The 19,912-nt window shown below is 40.7% G+C and overlaps 1 protein-coding gene across 2 annotated transcripts in view; it reads left to right on the top strand.

Moving 5' to 3' along the window:
* The window catches only part of LOC311052028 (guanine nucleotide-binding protein subunit alpha-11), a 37,146-nt gene extending 17,370 nt beyond the window's left edge, over positions 1-19,776 (top strand). Inside the window, exons 2-7 of one of the 2 annotated variants that reach the window (XM_084066803.1) lie at positions 3,393-3,577; positions 5,486-5,640; positions 7,334-7,462; positions 12,071-12,200; positions 14,048-14,201; positions 14,681-19,776. In XM_084066803.1, coding sequence (XP_083922929.1) covers positions 3,393-3,577; positions 5,486-5,640; positions 7,334-7,462; positions 12,071-12,200; positions 14,048-14,201; positions 14,681-14,871 — 944 coding nt within the window. In that variant the 3' untranslated portion in view covers positions 14,872-19,776. Of the gene's footprint in view, positions 1-3,392; positions 3,578-5,485; positions 5,641-7,333; positions 7,463-8,813; positions 8,943-12,070; positions 12,201-14,047; positions 14,202-14,680 lie in introns of both variants that reach the window. The other variant, XM_084066802.1, reaches the window with a different exon arrangement.
* The last annotated feature ends 136 nt before the right edge of the window (positions 19,777-19,912 follow it).

Genomic DNA, 19,912 nt, shown 5'->3' on the forward strand with positions numbered 1-19,912 from the left:
GGCAGTCAGTCACACTTCATGGTCAAATTGATCACAGTAAAATACGCAGTGTTAATTGAACTCTGACAGTGTATCTGTAACCAAATGGTCCTGGTTATTACATACATTTGCATACCTCTGAGTTACAAATGGATAAAGTGCACTCACAATTTTACTGCGTAAGTTAGAACAGTGGATCAGTCAATCTATGTGTGCCCTTTCAGTCAGTCATTTGGTGGCCTGGAGGTAGTGTGTGTGTGCCCCAACATTCTGCTGAGGTGTTCATCACAGCCTTGTTGTCCTCACTATGCGAGGGAGGAAGTCTTCAGGAATAATTTACCTTTCACCAAGAGAGGCCTTTCTCCTCTCCTGTCAGATTCACCACTTCTCTCTCTGTCTTTTTCTCTATCTCTCTTGCTCCCTCTCTGTCTCTCTCTCTCTCTCTCTCACACACACACACACACACACACACACACACACACACACACACACACACACACACACACACACACACATACACATACACATACACATACACATACACATACACACACACACACACACACAGTCACTTACAGTACTTACTCATTCCTTCCTTCTAGCTTTCCCTTTCAGCCCGTTCTCTTCTCTTAAACAGGGAAGTCAAACTTTGCCCCAAGTTATTGGCCTCCATTTAATTTGGAGCGGAAATACCTCCCGAGGCCTCTGGCTGGCTGGAGCAAATGAAATGGATCCGTTTTGACCGTGTTTTTTGGTCATTCCGAGTTAATGGTTATTCAGTAGAATGAGTAACGGCCTGTTTGGTGCATGGCATGGGCATAGTGACACAGTTCTACTCCAGTGGCCAGACATGGCTGTGTGATCACGGGGTTTCTCCTTTCCCTGTGTCTGTTAGGAATCGCTGCGTCGTTGATTTCGTAATCGCTCATTTAAGTCTCTCCCAAAGCTGGAGCACCGCAGCAGCGTCCATGACACAAGATCATAGGCATTAAAAAAAAAATCAGCAACGTATTGGCCAATGTTTGCTGTAATTGTGATTTTGTTTATTGCAAACACTTGACAAAATAGATTTTCTTCCAATTAATTATTTTAGGATGGATTACGAATGTACCCTTTGACCCCTTAACCTCTTAACCTGTGTCTTTTTAGAAATGGATGGGCTGGTAGATGACCGTATGTGCATTGACCACATGATTGTAATGTCCTGGTTTTATTCTGGTGTTGGAGATCCTTTCCTCTTCTCTGTACTCTGCGCTGTCTTGTCTAAATAAAAGAAGTGTAGCCCATCAACACGTCTGCTGGTGCGTTCTGCTATGTGTTTGAGTGAGTTCAATAATACATGAGTTGTCATGGGAACTGACATCATCCCCCAGGAGTAACACCATTTACTGTACAGTAGGTCGTCCCTGAGTGATTTTTTTTTTGCAGGATGAGAATCTCTTGATTCTGGCTGAACCGTGGGGGTGTGTGTGTGTGTGTGTGTGTATTGGTCATGTCATAGGCTAGGCCAGTAATTTCACTGGATTAAACAAACATGGATAAAAAAAGACAGTTTGGTCAGTTTATATCTTTTATCAGACAGAGATTTTCTGTCTTCTGATATTTCTCCCATGACTCTCTCCTTCTTCATACTCTGTATTTTCTCTCGCACCACCTCTCTTTACTCAGTTCTTACATCACATCCTAGCACTTCGTCCCCCTTGCCCCAGCCCCCCATCCCTTCCCAAGGGATGTGTCTAGTTGCTGCTAATTCTATCCCCGGATCATGGATATATTATGTCTGAAGGGGAAACTCCAATGTTGCCTGTCCTGCTTTCTGATAATGAAACTAAAACTAAGTATTTTCAAAAACTCTAGCAAACCCGCTTTAAAAACAAATCAAAACTGAAATTGAAAACACAAAGTCAAAACAAAATCAAATCAAATCAAATTTGAAACTATAATAACCTTGCTGTACAGGTCCGGCAGTGCTTCTGTCAAACTTTCATCATCTTCGTTAGAAAAGGAACCACTTTACCTTGTGAACTGGAGTTTTCTAATATGAAGCACACATATCTAATCGGCCACTCAGGTCATGTGATGCCACCCACTTCACCCTCATGAAACGTCTAGGTCGATAACCCAGCTGTCTGACTCTTGTTTGTAGGTGTAACCACCTGGATTCGAACCTGGGTCTCCCACATGGAAACCCAGACAGATATACCCCTCTAATCCCCCCCCGGACAAGGGAGATATTGGGCTACAGGACGACTCAAGAGTCAGTCCCAAGCCAGCCGTAGCTTTTAGGCACAAGTGAGTCCAATTGGAGAGGAAATCTCTCAGCGTAAAAGGCCTTGAGAGGGCTTAAAAGCTGCAGCAGCCACTCTGCTTAAGAAAGCAGTTGTTATGCAACAAGCCCATTTCATTTTACTCTCTGGTCTGGCTTGCCCTGGCCTGTCATTTGTGCCAAGACAGCAGACACGGCACTACCATTCAACACAGGAAGCAGACAGACAGACAGAACAAGGAAAAAGAACAGGGAGCAAGGAGTGAGGGGAAAAACAGAGGGAGAGCGTAACGAAGAAGGTTTATGGGCATTTCCCTCAGTCTAAACTAAAATGGTGACACATGTAACATCTTAATGTAATAAGAGAACTATGTTTAGTCTTTAGATTGATTGATGTCCAGTCCTTGACATTTTTGAAGAAATGCTTGAATGCAGTGAAGTGAGCCTGGGTACATTTAAGTAAGAGGAGACCTTCTGAGATACAGAGAACAAAGTGTTGGGGAAAGAGAGAGAGACATGCCTCTGGAGAGAGGGGTGACGAAGAGGAAGAAACGATAATGAGAGTGAAAGACAGAGCAATGAAGATTCATGCAGTGAGCCAAAACAAACATATAGGGTTCTCAGTGTGTGTTCATACCCATTTGTTTCTGCACGATGGAACAACTTTTCTGTCCATTTCTATGTGTGTGTGTGTTTGTGTGCTGACCTCTGATCCCTTTGCTCTCTCACTGCTAATGTGTGTCGTAGTTGTACTATTGTCTCTAGCATAGAAACAATTAGCTGAACAATGTTATGGAGAGGCTATTACAATACTAATCCTAAGGTGGCAAGGGCTAGATAGATCTCCAGGTTGTGAAAATGAGGAGGGAATGTAAGCTAGGTGTAGAACAATTGCCACAAGAGAGCAAATCTTGCTGAAGCATATTGCTGTATACAGTAACACCCAATACGTCTTTGTGTTCTGTGGCAAGACAGACTGACATTTCCACTGCTGGGAATCACTTATATTTGTCATTTTTAGCCCCACTGCTAGTGAGGCTAAAAATTTACAAATATAAGATATACTTATGTACTAATAGCTAAGCCGTACTTATATGAATACAGTGTTCATTAATTTGCTAACACCCCACCATGTTTCTGTGCTCAGGTACTGGGGAGAGTGGCAAGAGCACCTTTATCAAGCAGATGAGGATCATCCATGGGACAGGCTACACAGATGAGGATAAGAAGGGCTTTACTAAGCTGGTCTACCAGAACATCTTCACATCCATGCAAGCCATGATCCGCGCCTCTGAGGCCCTCAAGATCCAGTACATTTATGAGCAAAATAAGGTGTGTAATAAAAGAAAAGTGTGGCGCAGATGAATCTCCTTAACGATTGTGTTTCTGTGTATTTCTGTCATGCTCATCTGCGTGAACAGCATTGAGCAGAGATGTCTACTCAATTGTCAGGACCTGTTGTGAGGACCTCACATTACATCACCGGTTACATGCTTGTTTACATGCTGGACTGTAGCTGCATTACACACCATTCTCCCTGGACACATTTTGAGAGCAGCGTCCACTCCCCGCAGATGTTGAAGTCCTCAAAGGCGATCAAACACGTAGACTTTTTCTCTCTTTCCACCTTGGCCTTGACATTTCCATGTCACTCAATGGACCCATCAATATGTAAATTACCCGACCCCTAACAAGCAAACAAACAGTATAACAGAGAAATTACACACGGCGGGGCTTTAAACGTAAAGGATGGCATTATGAATGAATTACTTTAAACCATAATGCTTTGGTATATATAATAAAGTGCGCACTGGAGAGCTGTCATTCTATTTGGCATTCTATTGATCAATGCAATTTATGAGTTGTCACAGGCAAGGAAATATAAAGTATTCTGACGCCAAATTGCTCCTCTTCTGATATGTCTCACTACAAGAGGAAAAGACTCGCGTTCCGACGTTCATAATCGGGCCTTCGGCAGGAAATTTGTCGGTGCCACTCGGTGCTAGAAAAATTGGGCTGAATTTGTGTAGTCTATGCCGGAATTATTCTTTTTTTTAATGTTATTTTTTTTTAAGTTATTTTTGATAGGCACAGTGGGTTGAAACAGGAAACACAGAGAGTTCAGCAAATTCCACAAGTTTGGGAATCAAACCAGGGACAAACCCCAACCACTAAGCCACCGGGTTGCCCCATAGATGGACCAATTTGGTTTAAATACAACAAATACAACTCTGTTGTGCAGTTTCTTGCACAACAGAAACTGCATCTGCCCATTTCACAGTTGGATATTTTTTTCTGCATAGTTCTGGGAATGAAAATCCAAATTCACTTATACTTATCTCTGGGTGTTTGCATCCCTGATCTTACCATCAAATGACAACTCATTCAGCTTCTATACAGAGCATGAATATATTCTCGATTACATTCTCGAAGCATTGGTCCAGAGGCAATTTTGCCAACCAAGAACGTATTTGGTTCAGGAACTAGCTCCAGCACTGGCCCTGTGTCAGTGATGATACCAGTGTCTGTGCCTCTATTTATGACTGTATGCCTCTAAATGTAGTCATTGTCTTTGGCCATGTGAGGCATTAATCTCGCTGGAGGACATTGTTTAATTTAACAACAGCAGAATATGAGGTAAATAAAATTAGCTCCCTGCCTCCCTCCTTTGCCAGTGAATCTCTGTTGAACTGTAGTTAACTTCATGCAGTTAACTACATTAACGTAGCACCTCTCTGCTCATCCACCCTAGTTTGAACTTCCTCACTGCTGTTGTTGGCTGGGCCAGCAATCTGAGCGTCCAATTGTCCAGCCTGAAGCTCATAATTCAGCTTAGTTAAAAGCAAGCCATATTCAAATAGAATAGACCATAAAAAAGACAGTAGTCCAAGTTGTAAAATATAATGGTCTGCTATTTTTCCAGTCTGTGGCCAGCCATGGCCTGATGGCAGTAAGTCGTAAGTTCACAGGCCACAATGTGAATCTTGAGCGTTGATGACGAAGTTCAATCTGAAGCGACCAAGGTTACTCCCTTTTAGCTTAGTAGTTGAGCTAAAGCATTGCATATTTAATTTAGCATATACATGTGCCTTTGTGATCTTCTTGTATTTGTGTCCCTTTTGTTTCCTGTATAAGGCACTTGACAAACCTGTTTGTTGAATGTGCTTTATAAATATATCTGACTTGACTAGCATACTCTACATACAACACTGACCTTTTCTCTTTGCTCCACGCCTCCAGAATAATGCCCTGGTGGTGCGTGAGGTGGATGTGGAGAAGGTGTCGTCATTTGACCATCCTTACATTGGTGCAATAAAGCAGCTGTGGGCTGACCCTGGCATCCAGGAGGCCTATGACCGTAGGAGGGAGTACCAGCTCTCGGACTCCACCAAATAGTACGTATACAGTATAGTACATATTATCTGGGCTAGAATTGTAAACAGCACGTGGTACAGTAAGACATTAAAGCTAAAAGGATAAAACAAAATGGTCCTGGGGACTTCCATTTCCATTGGGGTCCTATGTATTCAATTCATCAACGTGGCATACATAAGGCATTCTGCTATATCTGTTAATACACACACACACACACACACACACACACACACACACACACACACACACACACACACACACACACACACACACACACACACACACACACACACACACACACACACACACACTGCCACAGAGGAGTTATAGCAGAGAGAATAGTCGGGGAATAGGAGGAGGAAATGTAGACAGGCTTATTAACGAATGCTAATAATATCAGAACTAATTCCACTTTTCATTAATCCAGTCTAATTTAGTTGACTTGAGGAGCTGAGGTCTGAGATGGAATCGTGCTGATAAAAGGTTGCATTTGGTACCTTGTCATTATGCACTTGATCATCACCACTGTGGTCAACCCTGTTTTATTTCACACACAGTACATACTGTATGTTTTAGTCAGAATGACTTGGTTGGATTTGGAGCAAGACTTCTCGACTACAGAGTAACAGACATTACAACAGCTGTAGAAGAACTACGGCAAGTCCCTAGGGGAAAACTATACCTGACCATAACACTCGAGGGCACATTGCTCCATACGAAAAGAAAATATGTAAAACTTCATCACTGAGAGAATACCATGTTCCGTCGTGTTCCATCAAGCTGTTATACGTATATATTTTCTCTTCCCTAGATGTTAATTCCTTGGCCAATTTCACTGTCAGAACAAATCTGTCAACATTTATATTTAGCCAGCTAAAGTAACTCATTAGCCAAGTAGCTGGGGAGGTGGCTGGTGTATTTGTGTTATGTTATGGAAGCTAAGGCTAACAGATACATTGGTATCTGATATGATTTTGTCCGAAAAATAGGCTTGGGGTAATTTAAATATTGTTCTATTTGTGTTTTTTCCATTTATAGCTATTTGTAATTATTCAATTCAAGTTTACTATATCAGTGCACTGATGGAATTTTGGACAGTGAAGTTAATTGTTAAACAGTAAAATATCATGCCTCAATTACATATCTTTGTCACAAGAGTTTTATAACCACACTTGAGGTTACATTAACCTGTTGCTTGAGACCTGTTGCTACCTATACGTTGTTATACCTTTCAATCCGGATGCTACCTCTGTGTCTCATTAGTTGTTGCTATAATATAGCAACATCATTTTTTATTTTTTATTTTTAGTAAGAATTTGAACGTTTTCAGAAAACTATGGTTAGGTTTTAGAAGGCGTTTTTAGAATCGGCCTCAGGTCTAAATGGGTTAAAAAAGGAAAATAAATAAATATAAACCTTTTGTGTACATCGTTCTCCGTAATCAGCCCCCAAAAATCAGTATTGGTCAGACCTTTCTTGATGATGATTTCTTGTCCCAAACAGGGTTGAATTTGCCCAGGGTTGAATGTTTCTCCCCGGTTGAAAGTATTTTATTTTTATAGGGAAAAATGTTCGGGTGTGAGAAAACGGATTTCCACGTACCCGTCTGTGTGTGCGTGTGTGTCTATATGTGTCTGTGTGACCTCACAGTGTTGAGATTGTGCACGCGGGTGTGTGTCTTTAGTCACATGTCCATTCCACTTCATTCCACAGTTACCTTAGCGATTTAGAGAGAATAGCAGCATCCGGATACATGCCCACTCAGCAGGACGTGCTGCGGGTTCGAGTGCCCACCACCGGCATCATTGAGTACCCATTTGACCTGGAGAATATTATCTTCAGGTACTGATGGCAAATGCAGCTGCTGTCTCTGGTTGGTTGGTGTGGTAGAGTAACCAGCCATTTAGAAGCCGCCGATGCCGCCAATGTTCATTCACCACTGCTGCACAGCCCAGCTTGGCACCATCGCTCAAACACATCCCTGATGGCACTCTCTCTAAGACTGACGTAACTATTTAAACCCCTATACCTGGTTGCCCGGAGCCCTTCAGGGCTATATACTGGAGACTTTTCTGTTTTCACTCTACATTAAATGTCGTTGCTGAAAATAGCCCATCTACAACCTCACATTGCAACGCAACGCATTGTGAGCTTGTAAATCGGCTATTTTCTGCGAACGCGTTCCCCAGAGTACAACCTTAACAAGCCTAATTATTATATTCACTCCAGAAGCCAAGCTTAAAGGTAGGGAAAGTAAGTGTTAAAGTAAGTGTTAAATAGCTCCATATTCTGAATAGTACTCATTGCTATTGAGTGTTGGTTCAGTAAAGGTCGCTCTCCACCAAACAGACAACTACAGATTACTACAGACTGGCAGTCGAATGAAGTTGGGAGATCAGTCGGTAGGAAGGTATGAAAAAAAAGTTGCTGACTGCACCTGAGAGCCGACACCGACAGACAAACACATGAACATGTACATGCTTAAATCATTTGAGAAATTATAAAGATAACTACTGCACTGCAGGGTGCTTAGGTCATGGGAACAAGGTTATCTGTATTTAAACTATTTTGGTGTATCATCTTATATATTTAATGCTAATTAAAACAATAAACGCTGCGTGCCTGCAGCAAGCGGCAGCGCAATGCACACGCAGCCATATAATTTTGCTTCAACTAATGATAAATATAATAAATAGCTAGAATGATTGATTGGAAAAAAATTGAAGCCTGTCATTTCTGTTCGAGGAGCCTGCTGTAGGATAGGGAGTTTATTAAATAGCTGGAGAGATGGGGAGACCCCTGTTACTGAACAAACACCCAGTCTATAGTAATGTATAGTATTTCTATCAGAATATAGTGCTTTAACCTTATTAACAAAAAACTTTTTTTTACCCCAAAAATAATATAATTTTTTGCACTTTAATTATGGAGATGAGAGGGTACATTTTTCAATTGTTTAGTCTTTGAGAACTGCCATCAAGGATGATGCATCCTTTCTAAGAAAGTGGGGTGGTGAGAGCTCATGAGGTGTGGGAAAAAGGAAATGCCCCCCCCCCCCCCTCCATAACTCTTGGGAATGTTTCTTGTTACATCTGGACTGCGCTGCACTTTTCCTTTTTGGATGGGGTATATCGGCTGCAATGCTTCACTTTCTCCTTCTCTCTGTCTCTTGTTGTTCTTCCTTTACCCCTAGCTATCTAAGTGCTCTGGATCGTATTGCTGAACCGTCCTATCTACCAACCCAGCAAGATGTTCTTAGGGTTCGAATCCCAACCACTGGGATCATAGAGTACCCTTTCGACTTGCAAAGCATCATTTTCAGGTAGAGGAAGTACTACACTATTTTGACTAACCACTATCTCCCCATTTGTCTACCCATCTGGTATTGTCTTTAGCTAATAAAAATGGCAATGTGCTCTCCATGTTGGTGTCAACGTAAATGAACATTAACCGTACTTATCGGATCACCCGTGGCTCGCTTTTACAGCGGTTTACGCATTTCAGCCTCAGTGGTTCACGTACAGTATTGGAGTATTAAAGAGTTCTACTTGTTAGCAGCTCCCTGTAGTCTATGTTGGAAATCAGTGCTTTATCTTTACTCAACAGACTTTATCAAGTTGTTTGTGGATAGTCTGAATTTATGTGTTAGTAGCAGTGTTGATTTCGTCGACTAAAAACTATGACGAAAAATGTTTGTCGACTACCTTTTTTTCACTGACGAAAACTAAATAAAAACTAAGCTACGATGATTAAGACTAAATATATTGACAATTTTGTCAACAAATAAAAAATAGACTAAGATGTTAGTGAGGGACGAGTGGAGAAGAGATCCAGTAGAACTAAAAGACGAGTCATTTTATGTTTGGTTGCGCTTGGGTGTTTTGCTCTGAAAATAGCAGATCTACAAGCTCACAACGTGCCACGCTGCCTGCAACGCGTTGTGAGCTTGAAGATCGGCTATTTTCAGCATGCAACCAAGTGAAAAATCAGCCATTACGACGCCATCAATGCCTGCCAAAATACATTTTAGTCGACTAAATCAACTGTAGATTTAGTCGACTAAAATCTTATGATATTTAGTCGACTAAAACTAGACAAAAAATAAAACATTTTAGACGACTAAAGTATGACTAAATGGAATTTTATTCAAAAGACTATGACTAAAACAAAATCAAAATTTGCTGTCAAAACCATCACTGGTTAGTAGCACAGAGGCTCTGTTCTGAGATCGGCAACACCCGCTTGGGCAGGTTTCCGAGCTGCGTGCTAAGAAATTTGTATTGTAAATCCACAGTAGTCCCAGGCAGTATTGGTGATGTAACCAGCCTGACAAGTGTTCTGTGTCACCTGGGGCAATCAACCCCCCTGGACTTTGCCCAGGGAGAAACTGTGGAATGGTCACCAGCACACTGCTTGATCTCTCCTTCTCCCCTGGAAAGAGAGTGGATCAGGAAACGTAGAGGAAGCCAGGGAATGAGAGCGATTACAAAAGAGTGCAAGTAGATTGGAAGCCATCGAGTCAGCCCCCTCCCACGCTTGGCAAGATTAGAAATAACCACTAACTAGGAGGATGGACTGAAGAGGACCCCAGTACTGATAGGCTCTGCTCTGCTGCTGGTGAATCACTATGTTCTGGGTTTTATTCAGGTAACACTAAACCGATCTGAGGTATAGTTATAAATATGAGATGTCAAAAATTAACACTACTGTACGTTAAGTTATAAAGGAGAGATATGGTCCTAGGTTGATATAAAGAACTTTACACATAATGTGGAAAGGGGTACCACCTCTGTGTCTGAGTGAATATTCAAATTAGGCGTTAACAAAAACATTTAGGCGTAGAGAAGTGTACGTGAATTTTAGGAGGAGCCTTCTTGATACAAGGGGAAGGGTGTCCCTGCAACCAGCTAATAGTAAGAAACAGTATCAAAGCACATGATACGAGAGCTCTCCGCTGCAGACTGGTGCTTGCGGGATGCCAGCTTCAACAAGGCAGCTTTTCATTGACAAAAATCTCCATTAAACTAATGCCTTATTGAAGTACTAGAAAATGGCATTTCTCCGGGCTCATGCTCTATAGGAGAGCTTATCATTATAAGTAGGCCACTCATCCTTGCTGGAGGAAAAGGAGGTCGTCTGATGGGAAAGAGTTTTATTTTAGGAAGACTCTACCGGAGGACCCCATTTATCAAACCCCTCCCTCCAAGCGCACAATCACTGGCTCGGTCCACCTTTACGTTGAGTGATGCACCTAATCCCCAGTGACACCGGGACTCAGTCAGACGCTATTCTGTGTTAAAGGGAATGTAATATTAAAGTGAGTCTTTAACAGATTAGCGTTATCAGTGTTCGTCATCGTTTATAGTAGAAGCCGTCGAGTTATTAGAGCTGCCAGCCTTAAGGGAAAGGATTGGGGGGGAGGGGCCTCAATTCCATCTCTTGCCCGTCTCCCACATTCGTCCCTCTGTACCCTCATTGCTTTTCCTAATCTCATCACCATGTAAACCCCCCCAAAAACAAAACAAAAAACAAATAATAAATAAATAAAATAATTCTGTTTTCCCTTTCCATCTCCCTTCATATTTCCCTTTTACGTTCTCTCCTTTTCTCCTTATCTACCGTCCTCCTCGTCTCTTACTGCTCAGCTTGTGTTCCACACTGTCAGTACTTGTGCTTGTATGTAGACGAATGTGCTGCAGACTTGCTTTTTGGGCGCACCTGCATCCACTTAGTTGAGAATGAGGGAGAAGGATGGAGCTCTTTTTCACAAACACATTTCCTCCTTTCATTTTGTCTTTGCCCTGTTTAGTTGCACACACCACATAATCCTGAGTGTACTGTGTTAATTGACACTCAGGATTTTGCAGTGTAGGTGAATTAACTTTCCTCTGTTCCTGTCTGTGATCCACACTGCAGATGTTGTACTTGCACTTTTTAAATATTGCTTAAGAGTTGCTTTGATTAAAACAATATGATCAGCTTTTGGATATTAATATTGGATATTAAGACATTTTTTATTTTTCATGGATCATAACATTACTTTAAAATGTTAATGAATTTAAACTATTTTACTTTAAGCATTTTACTATTTCAGATTGGATGCCTCTTTGCAATGACAAATCTTCCATTTTAAATTGGGAAGGAAAAACATCTTTGTTGTCCTCATTTGACCCATATCTATGCTGGTGGCTTGATCCTAGCCAGTCACATCAAGTGGTTCTCCTCTGATGTTCTTATCATCTTATAAGATGTAATCCTTGCAATTGGGACAGGTGTTTTGTGAAAGTTTGATATGTGAGAAATTCCGAATATTCTAGGGGGAAATAATATAGTGACACAAGTCCTCTAGAGGCTCAATTTACCATTCAGACGATTGAATAACAATATGCAACTGTTCTTTGTCCTGGTTCTCATTGGCTGCGCTCGGTGTCCCCATCTTGGTTCAATTAGGATGGTGGATGTGGGGGGTCAGAGGTCGGAGCGGAGGAAGTGGATTCACTGCTTTGAAAACGTCACTTCCATAATGTTCCTGGTGGCACTCAGCGAGTATGACCAGGTCCTGGTCGAGTCAGACAATGAGGTGAGTCACAGCCATTTGGATTGAAGCACATGCTTTGGTAAATATAGCCATTAGTATATGGACAGTCCGAACAGTTTACAGTATCTGCTGAAATATCTTGTATCAGCTCAATTCATTCAAAGTATACTGAAACATGCTGCATCTGACGGTACTCTGTAAAATAATTTAATTAATTAATTAATTTTACTCTTAAAGTGTAAAAATGGTTATGAAAAAATAGTAAAAGTAATAAAATGGATGGACTTGTGATTAACTCTGTGTTAGAGTAACACTTAGTGAAGATTCTTCTTTTTGCCATCATTCTTCATTTTGCCATCATGCCGTAATACACAGTATTACAGTTAGAGTAATTTGATTAGTTCCTGGTAAATATTTTGTTTATCTGAACAGTTTGTCTTTCTGACAGTAACCAATGAACAATGTAAGTAAGAGAAGTAACATTTCCGTTTCATAGGATAATGTGGCTATCCCTGGTGCTATTTAGTTGGTTTAAGCACCTAAATAGAACACTGACTTGGATGATAATGGGGAGAAGCAGTGTGTGAGAGTTGGATGTATGACATTGGGGTTATCAAATGAGGGAGATGTTGGGGAGGGAGGAAGAAGATATTTAATTATTTAGTTCCAGCAGATCTCAACAGTAAATTCTGGCTTTCCAGATCCACCTCTCTTCCCCTAAACTCAGCATTGATCAAATCTACAGTCCCCCTGCAAAACGGCTATTCATGGAAATAGCCATTCAATAAGTAGCACATGATGATTGTTATTGGTGATACTATTGAAAATACCCTCACAACACAGGGCCCCAATCCATTTACCTCTGAGAAGTTTCGTGTGTCAGCTCTGGCCCCTCTGACTGTACAGATGGAATTATAGCTAATGTAATCAGCCTGTGCATGCATTCAGCTCCTCTCACAACAACAACCCCTCTCTCTGACTTGGTCATATGACAACAAGGGGTCATAAACTAGGAGGCTGCATGTGTCTGTGTCTGCTGTGTATAAGCTCAGCTCCAAAGATAACCATACAGTAGCAGACAAGGACATCAGTCACCATCAGAATGATTTTTCAGGTTTTTTGCTCCTGTTCATCCGTCTGTGATCTGGGAACCCATTCGGTGAAAAGAAGATATATTTCTTTCCTTTGTTTCGCATCTGGGCACAACCTTCTTTTTTCGTGTTAAACAGGAACTCAGGTTTGGCTCCTCCCCCTTTCAGTCCATTACATCCGGGTGCTCCTGTTTTTATTCCTACTAACAACAACATTACATGTTTAAGGCAGAAGTGCCGACAGATTCTGCTGTTACCATTATCTTTCTTGAGAGATTAGTGAGCAGCTAATCTCAAGCACCATTGGTGTAAAAGTGTAAAACTTTGTATGCACACTCCCAGTAGAGTAGACCAAGTTAGAATCTCCTGGTGGCGCTATAACAGACAGCTTCACGATTTGGCCTTTAACTCTTGAGCCGTAGGGCATACAATCAATCCCCCCCCTGGATTCCTTGGATGATGACGCAACTCCTCATATACTGTAGGTCCCAGGCCAGCCATTTGTGCCAGACTGCATTTAGCGTTTTCTTCAAAACACTTTTTGCTACTACTTCTACAAATGTTGTCCAAAACTCACCCAACAGTACACATTATCTCTGTAGTCATGTGATCAAGATGTATCTGTCAGGTTTTTCATATTCCATTCCAATTGACTATGACTGACTGGGTTGGCAACCCAGCCTAGCCGAGATCTGAGACCACTTTTCTAGTTTCTTATGATTTGGGGTTTATGATCATATCCCTTGTATATAATGTTTCCAGTTTTTATCTTTTTAATCTCTCTTTATGTCCTTCCAGAACCGTATGGAGGAGAGTAAGGCTTTGTTCAGAACCATCATCACATATCCCTGGTTCCAGAACTCCTCTGTCATCCTCTTCCTTAACAAAAAGGACCTACTGGAGGAAAAGATCATGTACTCTCATCTGGTCGACTACTTCCCAGAGTTTGATGGTAATTCTTCTCTTCATTAGAACATTGGAAACCATGTCATTTGGTCAATCTGGTTTTATTTGAACAGTAAAATAGAGTGTGATGTTAACATAAGCCACCAGGTCAATAATGGCAAATATAGCCTGTAGCTGGTACATCTCTGTCCCATACTGTGCCAACGACTTTGACATGTAACCAACCATGTTTTGGAGGTTATTTTTCACTCAAAAACAATTTCTAATTGGCTGGTGAACATTTGGAAAACAGTGGCCACTGCGGTTGGCACCCAAAAAGTCATTTCATCACTCAGTGAAGAAAGACCCATTTCTTTTTCATGTATTTATTTTTCTGACGCTCTAACTTATGTACCCTAAATGCCTGACATGAGAAGGATTTGCTGTGGTAGAGTGGCATCTTGTGGTGAAAACGCCAAACTGCAAACAGCACTAGGCTGGAAATGGTATGCCTCTAAGTAACCACTGTATGGTCTTTGTCCCCAGGTCCCCAGTGTGATGGTCAAGCAGGACGAGAGTTCATCTTGAAGATGTTTGTGGACCTGAACCCAGACAGTGACAAGATCATCTACTCCCACTTTACCTGTGCCACTGACACGGAGAATATCCGCTTTGTCTTTGCAGCTGTCAAAGACACCATCCTTCAGCTCAACCTCAAGGAATATAACTTGGTTTGAAGGAGCAAAAGGGAGGGATGGGGAGGGGGGTTACCAGCCCCTACTTATTGGACAGTGCGCACTTGCATACACACTCAAAACACACATGCATCAAACCTACAACAGGTGATAGTGATGAGTAGTGTTTCATCTGTCCAATTCCGTCTCTGTTGGCTCCTTAGCATTCGGTTCACCCATTTTTAAAGATCTCTATGTACTTTAAAGTTCCAATCAGTTTGACCCCAACACACACACACACACACACACACACACACACACACACACACACACACACACACACACACACACACACACACACACACACACACACACACACACACACCACACTTGGCCCTTCTGCCCTCCCTTGCCACTGTAGCGCCTTGTCCCTCTGTTGGTACATTATCTACTGTGGGGCAGCTGTGACAATGCCTGTGTGGCTGACAAGCTCCTTGCATGGCTCCAGTATCGGCTCAAACCTTTGCTTTGCTTACCATCACTAGTAAAGTAGCAAGGGCTTTCACTACCATTGGTGCTGATGTTTAAGGGGGTAGAGTAGGGCATTTTAGGCAGTGCCAGGTGGAATGAGCGTACATGGAGCAAGGGCTCTCTCCCAAAACTGCAGCACCGGTTCTGTATCCTGGGCTCCAGACCTTGTAACCCCCCACCTCGCCTACATCTGCCCCACAAAAAAATAATCAGTCCACTCTTGAATGTAAATGAAGTGTTCATGCTGCTCACAAATGGTGAGGGCTGAAAAGAGAACATTTTCCAATAATGTTTATTCATCAGCGTTATTTCTCCTACCACTCTTGGGGGTTTAAACGTTTCTCTCATGAGGGGTGATTGATAATTAAAAAGAATGGAACCTCTCAGAAGCACTGAGGGTTTTACACTACTTTCCATGTTCCTGCTCCCTCATTTCTTATTTTTATATACAGTGAAACAAAACATATGAATAAATGGCAGCACTATTTCCATGTTTCTTTTAATATTTCTTGTCCTTGAAATTCTCTATCGATTTGCCAAATTTAACAAGTATTTTGGTTTGTAAATATTAAGAAGTTGCCAGTTTCCAGCTCATCCCTTAAATGGTTCACATACTGTATGTGCAAATCCATTCTGGGAAGTGGGTGATCACTTGGAGGCCAAAATGTTTAAATATAAGCTCTTGTTGATAATTTGAAGATGTTAAATCACTAATTGTGGCATAATTTAACTCTGATTTGCCATTCGTGTTTCTTTTCGAGCAGTCACCCAAGTTAATCACAATTATAATCACACCTTGATTTTTTCTTCTTTTCTTTTATGTGAGAAAAGTTTGCATAATGTGAGGATGACAAAACAATACTATCGAGCAATAGTTATTATCATTTGTTCTTTAAAGAAAAAGCTCTTATGCTGCCAGGTAACTTAAAGTTACAGGCTTGTTTTCATCATCAGAATGGCTTCTGTCTGTGATTGGCTTTATTTCACCACATTATTTGGCCAGCATTTGATTAATTTGATTAAATACAATAATTAGTTAGACTTTTTTGTCTAATTTATGGACCAGACATACATTTTCATAACATGAGTGGCTATTTCTTCCTGGACCCAGCTTGAAATATTTTCAGCTGGGAGATGGGGAGAGATTTTGTACTGCTGTAAAAAATCAAGACTATTTTATGGACAAGTGTTCTATCTTTTTAATAATACTTAATATATTCAGTTGTTGCAGTTCTGCTCTGAAATGCTTGAAAATGGAAACATTTGTTTCCATTTCAGGTTGACGCTTTATGCAAATTGGAATATGAAAACAAGAAAACAAATCTGTGGTTAAATATTTACTACGATGCTTGCAGTTTTGTAATTTGTATCTGTTCGCTATTGGTTCTAATCCCATATCTTGTCTTTTGCCTGATAGTTCTTAAATATTCCATAGAACTGACAATAATGTCAATAGATGGCTATTTTTGTCTTCACTATGTAATTCAGGTGAGTTTTCATAACTTTTTCATTACAAGGGCTACTATTAGCAACATTAATAGAATGAAAGGACTATGGATGAGGTGATGGGTGCAATTGAGGGGTGTATAGGTCAGGGAATAGAAGTCTATGGGAGTGTGTTGGTAAATTGTTGAGAGCCACGATCCCAGGTTAAGTGAGAGAAGAGTGCTGCAGTCCGCAGATGCCTGTAACATTCCTGGGGGGAATTCTGGCTGTTTCTTAGTCCACTTTGTTCACCTGTTCATCCTTATTTAAAGGTGAACAACTAAATGTCAGGGACGGGGGTCCCAAGGGTGGTGCATAACATTATGTCCTAGTTGTCACCACTCTGTAACCATTTTGCTCCCCATAAATTCTGCGCTAATCGGCTTGATTTTACTACATTGTCTATGTCTGTACATATGAAGTGTATACGGTAATCTCTTTGTTGGTAGTGTGTTCATGTTTGATACTAGCACTGCCAGTATTGGACAAAAGGGGTGTGTGAGGGTTTCTTATAGGTGCTTACGAACTCTGCATATCTGCATACCTTATCTTGGTGGTGCCAAAGGCTATTGAAGGCAGGCTTGCTTGTCAATATTTCTTGAAGTCGGTTCAGTTTTAGCGGAACGCGTGTTTACAATGACTATTGTGTTGGCAGACAATGGCAAGCATTATTTACAGTTTGAATCACATGTGCCCAGTCATATTCTCAGTACCTTTGTGCTGGCATGTACATTGTGTGGCATGGGCTATTGGCTTACTGAAAGATCTAGTTACCTCCATTATAAAGTAAATATACTGTACAGATCTTTTATTGAGAGGGGAAGTATTACACCTCTGGGCTATGGGTTTCAACAGTTAAAACAATATCGAGAGGTGTTGTAATGCCTGGTCTGTTGATGAGCCATTTTCGTTGGCTGCGGTATTTTGTTTGCAGTTTGTAGTAGGAAAGGGTTCATAATTGGTGTTTCATGCAACATTGTAAGGCCTTTCATGTAATGTTACACGCAAGACAGACTGGTACTTCATACACCCCATAGAACAATATAATTAGATGCAACATGCAGAGATTGCAGAAAAACGTCATTCTTCAGGCACCACAAGTCAGCAGACTTTCAACTTTGGAATCCCGTTTAGATGTGCTCTGGTGGTGTTTATTACAATTAATGTATTATTTGAAGGCCTTTCGTTTTTTCAATCAGAAGCTCTCTGTTCAGCTTGAAGGCAAGTTTAAAGATCATATGATTATAATGGTACTACAATTCTTAGCCAATGTGGCAGCTTGTTTTTTGTAATGAACACAGCATTAAGGGGGTTCTGCTTGGTGATCTCCAAAAGCACACTCCGTCCTATTTTGACCTGTGTACATCTTAGTACCTTAAGTCTTAGGGCCAAAGATGTAATATAAAGGGTTACGTTCTGCATACGCTACATGGATTTGTCCTGATCCTCAATAAGTGGCCTGCTGTCTATTTCATTGACGGTGCAATCATTTTTACCATGTTTATGTTCCAATAGATTTATGTGAGGAGTTGTGAAGGTAGAAAACTCATATCTATGAAGAACATTCTACATATGATTGTTATTGGACACAGCACTTCAGAAACCAATTTTAATCACAAACTGGATTTGTATCCCTTGTCTGACACTAAACAAGCTGGAAAATATTGTTAGCACTAGAACCAGCACAACAGTAATAGCTTGGTGGATACACTATTAAGTGATAGGGGGTCATGTCATACATTTAACAGCAGACCTGGCTCCATTATTAATTCCTTTGAATTATTTGGTGTTTGCCTAGTCTGCTTGTTGTGGAAGTTGGTTTCTACTTTAAGGACAATCCAATTGATTCCGGTGTTCCAGACAAATAAATCAATCCCATAGCATAGATGATACATCTATTTTAAATGCCAATTTGACCCAGGTCTGAAGCACTGTTTATTATGAGTTGCACTAACTCACTTTTGCATTACAGTTCCCTTGGTCTAAATGAAGCTTCAGTTTTACTGTATTTATTTAAACACTTGCAAACTGAAGGTACTAAAGTTGTCATATTGGGTGGGTTTATCAGTGGATGAATAAATGTGGTGTATTCTGGGGTGCCGGCTTCTCTGTTCTCCTTTACTTGATTGGACTGTGTAATCTTCTCTTCTTCCTGGGTCGATGCACTGAAACTGCACCACAGCAATGGGACTGCTTGCATTCATGCAACTTTACATGTTAGTTCAAGCACGTTCGTTGGTACTCTTGAGATGTGTGTGTATACATTTGATGGTTTATTGCTTGTGCTTGAGGTCAGTTTTGATGAGATGAATGGATAAAGTGATATTAAAGCTATCTGCTATTCTTTTGTAAGGCTCACACATTACCTAAACTCCTGTATTTTGGACCACTCAATATGATAGATTTTGTTTTTTTAAAGATGGGGTTAATAAACTTTGTGTAGTGGTGTATACATTGAATAATGTTTTTCTTTTCTCCCCCCCAAGTATACCAAATGTAAATTATGTACAATGAGTGTGCCAGTCCCCTTTCTTTGTAGAGCCAGATCTCTTAACAAGTGCCAATGTTGTGAAAACTCATAAAGGGGACCTTTGAATTTCATGGTCCAGTTTTTAAAACAAACACTAAGTATGTGATTAAATAATGAAAAAAAAGGACAGTTTATTCTATATTTAAGTTTAATGATGATGAACTGCTGTTTCTAAAGAAGTGTCATAATTGCATGTGTTTGCCAGGCTGGGAAGGGAGTTGGTAGTGAGATACTGTATTCATTCAACACCCTCCTGAAAAAGGGTCTTAATTGTTATCGATTTACAGTGTTTTAGCCATATTTCTCTTTTTATATGTTTCATTTCAACCACTGTTGCCTGAACCTCATTCAAACTCCAATGATTTTCATAGCCTTCTCAAAATAATTATCTGTTTTAAATTGGAATAAAATTTGTTCCTATACTCTGTGTTGTATCATTTCATATTATCTCATTCCTGAAATAATTTCATTTGGGTAGATTGGGGTAACAATCATCATTCTGGGGTGCTGGAAATAAAATTGAAAATACAATAAAATAAATAATCACAGGTAGAGACC

The sequence above is a fragment of the Gymnoscopelus microlampas genome (assembly GCF_963454915.1).
Source record: "Gymnoscopelus microlampas genome assembly, chromosome: 9".
Taxonomy (NCBI): Eukaryota; Metazoa; Chordata; class Actinopteri; order Myctophiformes; family Myctophidae; genus Gymnoscopelus; species Gymnoscopelus microlampas.